At 39.0% G+C, this 11,226-nt stretch overlaps 1 protein-coding gene across 3 annotated transcripts in view; it reads left to right on the top strand.

Annotated features, from left to right (window-relative positions):
- Positions 1-2,198: 2,198 nt before the first annotated feature.
- The window catches only part of Polq (DNA polymerase theta), a 92,692-nt gene continuing 83,664 nt past the window's right edge, over positions 2,199-11,226 (top strand). The window contains exons 1-4 of one of the 3 annotated variants that reach the window (XM_031363825.1): positions 2,199-2,483; positions 3,398-3,577; positions 5,709-5,839; positions 7,349-7,505. In XM_031363825.1, the coding sequence (XP_031219685.1) occupies positions 2,321-2,483; positions 3,398-3,577; positions 5,709-5,839; positions 7,349-7,505 (631 nt within the window). In that variant the 5' untranslated portion in view covers positions 2,199-2,320. The other 2 variants (XM_031363828.1, XM_031363827.1) reach the window with 2 other exon arrangements.

Genomic DNA, 11,226 nt, shown 5'->3' on the forward strand with positions numbered 1-11,226 from the left:
CTGTACCCCATTTTTTAATAGGGTTATTTGGCTCTCTGGAGTCTAACTTCTTGAGTTCTTTGTATACACTGGATATTAGCTCTCTATCAGATATAGAGTTGGTAAAGATGTTTTCCCAATTTGTTGGTTGCTAAGGATACATTTTTGATGGCAATTTAACATGCCCATTTAGCAATTCAACACCAGTTGATTCCTTACTGGGGCCTACAACCTTCCTATGTGTGGGTTTATGGCCAGGTCTATGGTACTGATATTTTTGAGAAGTAGCTTTGGGTTTAGTTATAGACTTAAAAAAAGTTTTGGGAATAAATATTAAAGATTTGAAAGCATAGTTTAGGCTTGTAGCAGGACACAGGCCATTCCTTTCAATGTTTTCCTAATGTCTTCCTTATTTCATCATGGTTCACATAATAAACTAAGTTAGTATTCAATGGGCTAACAGTGAGAGATTTCTCTGACTTATTCTTCATTACAGTCTTGAATTATTATCAGGGATTACTAAAATATGTAGTATAATTTTCTCTGAACAGAACTTATGTGGCACCCATGATCTCAGCATTCTGTATACACACTCATTCACACAGTAATAGACTCTTGCTCTCTTCTCATCATACGATGTCGGAATGCTGAGGGGTTATGCAAGTTGCCCAAGATAGCAGTTATTACGTTTCTAAACCCGGACCCAGACTGCGTATGTCTACAGCTGGACTTAATTTCCAATGAGACTATAAGTCAGGATTCCTTTGATAGTCCTCTGTTTCTAGGAATTTCTCCCTGAGCAGTAGTCACAATTTAAATTAATAATTTAGTCAATGTTTGTACCAGTATCTTTCAGAGCAGGAACCGTTCCACACTGCATCAGTGACACACAGAGTCTAGTGTACTGTTGTTGATGGCCAATAATTTCTTCGTGAATAAATGGAGTAATGCCTCCCTCTGGTGGGATTTTAGAATATTGTTGTTTAATCACTTCCTAATTCACTCTCCATATCCGCACCTCTGTTCTTTTCCTTCTCCCAAACTAATGACCATAATTTCCTCAGGATAGGCCTGTCGTTCGCTATTTGGCTTGGTGCGATGAACTGTGGAACTGGGCAATTAACAGGGACCAATTTATGTCCAGAAGTTGGTCAAAGCACATCTATTAATAAGTTCCTTGTTCAGAATGATCCCTCATGTACTTACAGAGCCTCCTCTTTCAGCACCGACGGGATCTATCCAGAATCTCCAGTTCTGATCATAAGATCCTCAGGATATAATGCACCTGAGTGCAGAAATAGTCCCTTTCCTATCAACTGTCAACACAGAAGTGCAGCTCTCACCTCAGAGGGAATAAGAGAATTACTCTGGAACAAATATGTGTTACTATGCCCCCAGGGACAAATTTAAGCTGCTCTATATACTGTTTTTTGGTAGCTGTTTTACCGAGTTTTTATATTTACAGAGCAAAGAGAGCTATAACTTAAGACATTTTAAGATACATTGGTGGAAACATCAGGTAAGTTGGATCCAGCAAATCAAGAGAAACCTTTGCTGTATGGCTCAGATATAGATAGCAACACGTTTAGCTTTTGGGGTGGTGGAAGCTAAGGGTCTGTTCGTACATTCCAAAAAAGACTTACTTAATAGTCACAAGAATGAGATAGAGTTGTGTGACCAATCAAGTGGCTATTTAAGGGGTTGAGATAGCCCAAAATAATTTGGCATGAAACCAGCCTACCGTCTGGAATGTTTAAGCTGCGCGTGGCCTCTTATCCCACAGCTACCTCTGCTATTTTAGTTCACATAATAGACAAGGGGAAAGCAGCACAAATTACGCTCTACCAGAAATCCTTTTTTATTTTTTTTAATACACAATCTGAAGTAATTTTTGAAAAAACAAAAACGAAACAAACAAAATACAATAGTAAAGAATAGATACTTTCCTAATCTATTCACATAAGGGCAGCTCATTAGCTTCCTATTCAAACCAGGAGTGAGTAAAAACAGAAGGAATGTTTTTAGGACAATCTACGAATGCAGTCAGGTGTTCCGCTCCTTTTAAAGTCGCCAGCACTCTCTCCCTCTTTCTAATCCCTGGCCGCCAGCGGAGGCCGGAAGCCAGCTATCAGCTCGGGCCGTTCCTTCCCTCATCGCTCTATGGTAGTCGGGTTACTCTAGCCATGAGAACTCTGTGGTTCTAAGGCGGGCTGGGAGTCCTGAATTTGAAGCTGGAGGCGGGAAGATGGTGGCGATACCTGTCACTAGGCTGGGGTTCTCCCGCGTGGGAGGTCTATAGGACTGCGTCGTGTCCTGAATAGTCGAGAGGAGCTTGTTTGCAATGAGTCTTCCGCGCCGGAGTGGGAAACGGCGGCGTTCCCCATCATCCGGCTCCGACTCGTTCTCGGGAGAAGGTGATAGCTCTGTCAGTCCTCAGCTCCGGGGTAGGCCGGTGCTGAGTCCACCTCCGGGGCTGGGACGCGGCCGGAGGCTCACAGGAACAGGTAACAGCAGTAACAGCGGGGCCGACACAGGGGCCGAGGGCAGCAGGGGCCGGTACTCCAACGGATGGGCTCGGAGGGTAGCAGGGCTATGCACTCCCGCAGCGGATGGTCAGAGAGAGGGCTGCTATCCAGCACCCGGGGACTCTAACACTGGGGACCGCTTCCCTCTTGGCCACCAGCATGCACAGCTGATAGTGTTTAGTCCACCACTGCCACTGTAGATATGGGCATTCTTTGTTTTTTGGGTCTTTACACCTTCCCAGAAACAACTTCCAAGTTGGCCGGATCTTGTCACCAACCATGTCAAGGGCTTGCTTAGGATAATGTCCAGTAGTACAACTTCATATTTACAAGTACCAAATTTCTGGGTGTAGGGTAGGATGCAGGCTGTTTGGACTCCAGAGCAAAGCTGGGAAGCATTTGTGTTGTTTCCTCAGAACATTAGCCCAGTTCTTGTTTGCTTTTTTTGATATAAGAGCTTGCTCTAGGTCAGGCTGGGTGGGGTCTCCAACTCTTGATCCTGCTTATCTGTAAATGTTGGGATTACAGGCCTGCATCCGTACATTTCATAATTCTTTGCCCTTGGTTATGCAGATACCTCAGTACTAAAACGTAAGGAGAAACTCATCTAACAGCTTTGTAGTGCTTAATCACCCATAGAGCACCTTCTACCTCCACATTTGTACAAACTTTTTATTCAGTATTTATGGCACACTTTTGTTTGTGGCTCTTAAGAGTTTTCAAAGTTACATCTAGTAAATAACAATTTACTGGCATCTTTCTTTATAGGAGCAGTTTCTTATTAGGTCTCTAGAAGTCAATATGTGTTTTAAGTTTGGTAGGAATTCAAACAGAGGGTTAACTACTAAACTTGTATGTTGAAAGTAATTAAATTGTTTTTGTTTTCCTGAAAGGAACATGCAAGCAAAGAGTTTCTGATGACCAGATAGACCAGCTGCTGTTGGCAAATTGGGGACTTCCTAAAGCAGTTCTGGAGAAATACCATAGCTTTGGTGTAAAAAAGATGTTCGAATGGCAGGCAGAATGTCTTTTGCTTGGACAAGTCCTGGAAGGAAAGAATCTAGTTTATTCAGGTATCCAAATTTATGCAAACTCCTTTCACTAAAATTATCAGTGTGAACAATTCTCTTTTGGGTTGGTTACATCTTTTAAACAGGTAGAATGTCATCATTTGCATCCCGACATCATGAAAGTTCTGTTATGTGGTAGAGGAGGGAAACAAGGACATTGGTAATTTATGTAGTAAAAATTCCCCTTGTTTAATGAACGTATGTCTGAGTGAGTCTCTTAAGAGATGCCAGCTTGCTCTTTCCTCATTTGATCTCAGTTGCTTTTAACTTTTATACTCATAACTGAGGTGATCGTGCAGGGTCATCCTTACAAAACAGTGTCTTATAATTTATAAGATTTACTTTTCTCTTTCTTTCTTTCTCTCTTTCTTTCTTTCTTTCTTTCTCTTTCTTTTTTTTTTCTCTTTTTCTTTTCTTTTCTTTTCTTTTCTTTTCTTTTTTTTTGGTTTTTCAAGACAGGGTTTCTCTGTGTAGCCCTGGCTGTCCTGGAACTCACTCTGTAGACCAGGCTGGCCTTGAACTCAGAAATCCGCCTGCCTCTGCCTCCCAAGTGCTGGGATTAAAGGCATGCTCTACCACTGATTAACTTTTCAAGAGCAACTTAGATATGTAGAAGTTTACACCTATGTTTATTGAAGTGACTTAAGGATCAAATGTAAGATACAATTCGTTTGTGTCAGTTTCCTCTGAAGTTCTGAGCCATTCAGATTTTTTATAAGACTATGAGAAAGAAGCAGAATACCAACTAAGTAGACGTAAGTTCAGATGTGGACTTAGACTGCTTGGGTTTGGGAATTGTATCATTTACTGGCTTTGTGGATTTGCACATTGGAGGGAGAGTGGAGGAGGGGAATGCTAACTGACTTGGTAGTGCTGAGGGTTAATTATATATGCTTCGAGAAGTTTGGCATACAGAACGTATTCCTAAGTGCACTTAAAGTATGGCTTTAAATAGTAGTATCAGCTGGTTGCTGACTGGAGGAATGGCCTAGGCCTTTCAGTTTCCTAAATCACAACTTGTTCAGCATCTCACATCAAGACATTTTTACCTTAAATATATATTAGATCTGTGGACTTTCTGTCCTTGGGTCCATTACCTGGTGTAGCTCACTATCTTCCTTCTAGATCTGGCAATACCCTTGTTAACACATTTATCTTTTTCTCTGGTCTTGCCCTGCTTTTCTAGCCCAAGTGATTACCATAAATACAACTTTCTCACTGTGTTTCTAAGAGCATGTTAGTCATTTTGCATTGCTTTCAGGATAGACCAAAGAAGTCATTCGATGGTAGGATTATAACCCACTTTTTTGTGTGGCATTTAAACATTTAAAAAAATCTGTAATTATGTATGTATATATGCGTCCGTGTGAGTCTGTGGGGCTGTAAGTACAGTATGCAAGTCCGATATGCACAGAGACCAGAAGAGGAGGTTAGATCCCCTGGAGCAGGAGTTACAGGCAGCTGTGAGCTGTCTGATATGGATGCTGCAATTCAAACTCTGTGTTGGGTGCTGGGAATCAAATTTATGTCCTCTCTAAGAACAGCGCACTTTTTAAACTACTAAGCCATCTCTCCAGTCCTAGTCTCAAACCAATCACTGGTGTCTTTTTTTAAAAAAAAAATCTCTATTCTCTCCTGAAGGACTTTGTACTCCAGGCTCATGAAACCATTCACTTTTATCAACATTCTAGACTTTGCTCCAGGGCCTTTGCACATGTTTCTGATGTTTGGCATTCCTTTCCTCTCACCATAGTTTTCTTTCCTTTCTATAATCTTCCTTACAGCCCCTCCCAGTTTCTGTCCTAGCCTTTATCTTATTATCTTAAAGGTGTTCATGGGGGAGGGGGATTTACCTATTTACTCAGTTCTTAAAGAAACAGAATTGGTGAGGTACTCAGTAATGTTCATCATTAAAAATTTGTTAGTTGGAAAAAAATAAAAATCCTCTCCATTTTATTCTGAGATTATTTGGAAACCTAGTATAGAGCCAAGGGCATTTTAGGAGTTAAGGTTTCAAACACAAGTTGATGTATTAGCCCTAGACTCTGTAATGCTGGGTGTGGCTTACAACATTTAATAATGTAGTGTACAAATGTTATTTTTGTCATAATTCTGTGGAATAATCACGTTTTAGCTCCTACAAGTGCTGGGAAGACTCTCGTTGCAGAGTTACTTATTTTGAAGCGGGTTTTGGAAACGCAGAAGAAAGCGTTGTTTATTCTGCCTTTTGTGTCTGTGGCTAAAGAGAAGAAATACTACCTCCAGGTAACAGTTTTTGTTATTTGAAACAGTGAAAGGTTGGTCATTGCTAGTATTGGTTTCACTCATTTGAAGGAGGTATAAAATCAAATGGAAAATGAAGTTTCTTTTATTGCATGTATGTAGCTTTAAAAAACAGACTTAAAATTCTTAATAGTTTAGTGAGACAATTGGGCATTATGGTACAGGTGTGAGGTTGGATCTACTTGAAACTCTGAGGCAGGAGGATTACCTGGGCAACTTAGTGAAACTCTGTATCAAAGAGTAAAAAGAAGCCTAAGGACATTATAGCTCAGCACTAACAAAACAAACGCCCCAAATTTAAAAATTATTATTGTATAAAGTAGAAAGGGATAGCAAATCAAGGGTCGCTCTGGGGATACTGTATAAAAATGATAAACTGTTCACGGGAAGTAAAGAATAGCATGTAACTGCAAATGAAAAATTAGCAGTTAAACTGAATAGTTGGACTAACAGATTGAAGTGTGGAAAAAAGGCATGTTTAAGGAAGCCTATCCCACTTCAACTCAGGATCACTGAGAAGACGTAGGGCCTGAAGGGAAGACTCGTGCTTAGGGGAGGGTTCCAAGTCTGGTCAGACCCTCTGTCTTTTACATGAGTCATCGTTTCTGCTGATGATAAAATACTCTACTATTTTAAAGGCATTTTCACAAGCATAGTGTCTATTAGATAGAAAAAAAAATACTTGTGATTTCTGTGGTGAAGCAGTGTGCTCTTTGAATAGAAATCATTGTACAGACTGGTCAGAAATCTGGATTTTCATACCATGTTACAAGGCACCAGCAGGGCCTCGTGGGTTTTATTTGCAAATTGAGGCTGTTAACTCTTAGTACTATAATTCAGTAAATTCAAACTCCCAGAAGAAATTGATTAAATGAACATCTCTAAAGTTCCATGGTTTTACAAATCTTTTTAATGGTTATTTCAGAGGCCAAATAGCCAACAAAGCTGGTCCTACTCAGGAACCTCCTCTCAGCTTAGACTCAAAGTAACAAAACGATGAAAGGATCCTTTTTATTGAGAAGGTATGATAGCTAAAAGTTAAACCAAAAACTCAATATCAATACCAGAAGTTAACTTTTGAAACATTTTTTTCCATCACACAAAAAACTAATCTTCAAGTAGGATAAGAGTATTTTCTTTGTAATATATAAATTTGTTCCTTAAAACATTTAAATATTTTCTACTATTCAATTAAACATGTAGAACTTCAGTGTTTTGCAATTTTAAATTCTGTAATAGCCGTTAGAACTTAATTATTTAAGATGTTTATTAAGTGACATTTACTTCACTCTTTTGTATGGAAATAGCTATGCTAAGCTCTGTTAATTCTAAGCCTATTTTAGTATATGATTCTATTTTTAGTATGTGATTATACCATCTTTAAATACTTTTGTCTGTGTTATGGGATAGAACCCAACTGTAACTCATTACATTATAAGTTTTCATCTGTTTTTTTTTGTTTGTTTGTTTGTTTGTTTTTACTTAATTTAGAGTCTGTTTCAGGAGATAGGACTAAAAGTAGATGGCTACATGGGTAGCACCTCACCAACGGGACAGTTCTCCTCCTTGGACATTGCTGTTTGCACTATTGAGAGAGCCAATGGGCTGATCAATCGCCTCGTTGAGGAAAGTAAGATGGATCTGCTAGGTAAGAAAGGTAGAAAATTAAACAAGTATTTCCTGTTGCTGTTTTGATGGAAAGAAGTGAAGCTGGATCCCTATATGACTATATTATTGTTTATTTTCTTTCATCTATTTTTGGAGGCAAGACTTGGCAGAGGTAATGTCAGGAACTTCATGTTTATGTGTTATGTTTTATATGTATGTTCATTAAAATTGACTTTCACATTCATTATCTATTTATTTAATTTTTATGTGTGTGAGTATGCATGTAGCATGGGGCATATGGGAAGATTAGAGACAATCTGTAGGAATTGATTCTCTTTCTGGATGTGGGTTCTGGAGATTGAACTCACACTATCAGGATGACATTAAGTCCCCTTACCTACTGAGCCGTCTCACTGGCCCCTTGCTTGCGTATTTTGAACTTTATAAAAGACAAGATATACTTGAACCTCTGTGACTTCTCATTGCTACTTTCTTGACTCAACTTTGTCAGGAAGAGAAAGAAGTATGCTGGGGTTGGACCTACCTTCTACATAATTAGTGAATTTATGTGTTCATTATCATATTTTGGTACTATGTGCTCTTGATTAGAACTGGATTCTGAGGCTAGCATTCAATAGGGAGACGATAGTCACATAAACTGTTTTTGTGCTTGACTCTCTAAAAAGATGTTTTAATCTTGAATTCCCTGTACCTTAAGATCAGGTCCCTAGAGAGAGGAAAGTGATTGCAGTAACAGCAGATACAGGAAGTCTATCAGCTTACTGAGAACTCAGTGAACTTGAAAACAGCAAAAACATTGTGATAGTAGAGAGAGGGAGGGTGAGAATCATTGTCTGGCGAGGCATGGTAAGACCGTTCCTAAAGTTTAGAGAGAGAACAATCACTTTATAGCAGAATTTATTAAAGTAAGTTTATGGATTTTGCTTTTCTTTTTTTTTGCCCCACTCTATCCTGTATAGCTCCCAAATAAATAAAAGCACAGAAGCCTGGTATTTTATTTACAAGCTGCTGGACTGTGTTCAGCAGGTTCTGAGCTATTCTAACCTACATCCCAGCCATAAGGCCCCATGTTACTTGCAGTTTGAGTCTTGCCTGGCTTGCTCTGCTCTGTGTGTGTCCTCAGGGTGAACTTCTCTTGGCCATGTGCTCCTGGTCTATCCTGTCCCTTGGTAACCTTCTTTTCCCACCTCCTCTGTCCTTTCTCTTGTGTGCCTTACCTGAGACCCCTTCCTCTATTTCAAGTCCCAATTTCCCCTCTCTTGGGACACAGAACTCAGCATCTGAATACACAATGCACAAGACCAACCTTCAAGAATTGCCTTAGTACTCTCCATTAGTGACTTCATTGGGCTTTAAGTATCTTGAGGATTTTGCTTTGCACACTAGGCAGAGTAAATCTTTTAAAAGAGTGGAAGTATGTTGAAATTACTTATATAATATGAATTGGAGGTAGCTTACAGACAAGGAATATTTCTCTTATGTCATTAGGAAATTGAAAGGTCTTTATGAAAAATAAAGCATTGAGATTTTATAAATGGCAGATGAGATGTTTTCTTCATGCTTTGCTCCTGCAAAGTTCAGGAGAAGAGTCAAAATAACAAAGAAGAGGGTGTACTTCTAGCAGGTGCCTATTGGGAGTCAGAAGAGCTGACAGGCTAACTAAAACGCCCATGGAAACTGTCATGTGATAGGAAGAGTAGCAAGCAGTCTGCAGCATCCAGCCTGGCTGCCGCAGGTGGGAGAAGCCAGAGCCTTAACAGCTCCGTAGGCAGTTTGTGTTCTCCTCTTCCAACAGTGCTAAGATGGAGCCCTGGAGGAACGGCTGCTCACTAAGAAGACCCATATAATACTGGGACACTTATCCCTCAGTACACCTGCAACTCATGGCAGGCAAACATCTATTCATGCTTTCAGCAAAGTAGCAGGATATAAAATTACTATGTACAAATAGGTGGTTTTATTGAATACTGACAATGAACATACTAAAATCAAAAAACCAAAAAACCAAAACTTAGGAATAAGCCTAACCAAGGAAAGGAAATAAAGACCTTTACAATGAATATACTGAAGAAAGAAAGAGACACTCCATGTTCTAGATTGGCAGAATTAATATTGTTAAAATGGTCATATTGCTGAAACCTATCTACAGACTTAGTGTAATTCCCATAAAATTCCCAATGATATTTTAATAGAACTAGGAAAAAATAAAATTCATATAGATGCACAATCTTGAGCAAAAAATCTCTATCAGCATATGTGACTGATTTCATGTTATACTACAGAACCGCCGCTACAAAAACAGATGTAGATAGAGTAGAGTAGCCACAGAGAAACCCATGCGGCTTAGTTATGGGTTCCTGTCACCCAGTTCTTGGCAAAGGTGCCTAAAATGTATGCTGGAGAAAAGACAGTTTTTACAAACACTACTGGGGAAACTGGATATCCACATATACTTGAGTGAAATTAGATCTTTATTTCTTGTCTTGTATCAATTTAAAATGGGTCCAAGATTTTAATGTAAGACTTGAGACTGCTAGAGGGCTACATAAGGAATTCAGTCACAAAGATAAAGGGCAATACTTCCGAATAGGATTCTGATGGCTCGGGAAAAGTAGAATTAACAAGATAGCATCAAATGACATAGCTGTACAGCAAAGGAAACACTTTCCAGTGTGAAGCAGCAGCCTGTGAAATGGGAGAAAGGTCTCCACCAGTTATATGTGCACTAGGAGAGGAAACCCAAAATATACATAGGACTTAAAAGAAATAGCCCAACGATAAGAAATGAATGGGTGAATGAACTCAACAGTCAACGAATGGATAAAGAATGTAAAATGAAGTCACAAACAATCATGGTTTTAGCCAATTGTTGGAATTGTAATCGTTTTTACCAAAGTTAGTTTGACTTAAGACAAATCTCTCTTTGCTGTCATGTAAGGTTTATGTTAAAATGAACATTAAAACAGAAAAGAAACTAGTATGAGGGGTGTGGTATAGCAGGATAATGAGGGGTAAATATGTGCTGCATTAGTCAGGGTTTTCTAGAATAACAGAATTTATAGAATGAATCTATATAGAAAGAATTAGAATGGCGTACAGGCTGTAGTTTGGCTAATCCAAAAATAGCTGTGTATGAACATTCAGAAGTTGTTCAGTCCATGAGGCTGGAATCCTGAAGAAGTAGGCTCTAACTAACGCTAGTGAAGGCAGCTCCTTCCAGTCCTTACATCAGCTTCCAGCAGAACGCTGGGTCCACATGCGGCCTGGATTAAAGGCGTGTCTTCCACGTTAAGCTCAGGATTACAGTCTTGTCTTTCTACTTGAAAGATCAGGATTAGATGTGGATCTTCCTCAAATTAAGCAAAATCCCTCATAAGTGGTTTAGGTTTTTGTTCCAGATGTAGTCAAGTTGACAACCAAGAATAGCCATCACAAGTACATTTTATACATACATAAAAGTATTTGGTGAAATCTACTATGTTATATAATTAACATATACAAATAGGACACAGTATAAAAGTGAAATATAAGACTAAAGAAAGCATTGGCCCATAGTAAAGTTTTAACGATTTTGGAACATTTTATAAATGCTCAGATTGGTTTGATTCTTCCGGCATGAGAGAAGGGCATTATGATACATGCTCAGCAGGATGGTGATACTAGTAGTATCTTTTAAAAAATCCCTTAAAACCATCTTTTTTCTTCTTGGTCCAATTCTGGTCTTTTTTTTTTTTTTTTTT

This window comes from Mastomys coucha, unplaced genomic scaffold (genome assembly GCF_008632895.1).
Source record: "Mastomys coucha isolate ucsf_1 unplaced genomic scaffold, UCSF_Mcou_1 pScaffold12, whole genome shotgun sequence".
Taxonomy (NCBI): domain Eukaryota; kingdom Metazoa; phylum Chordata; class Mammalia; order Rodentia; family Muridae; genus Mastomys; species Mastomys coucha.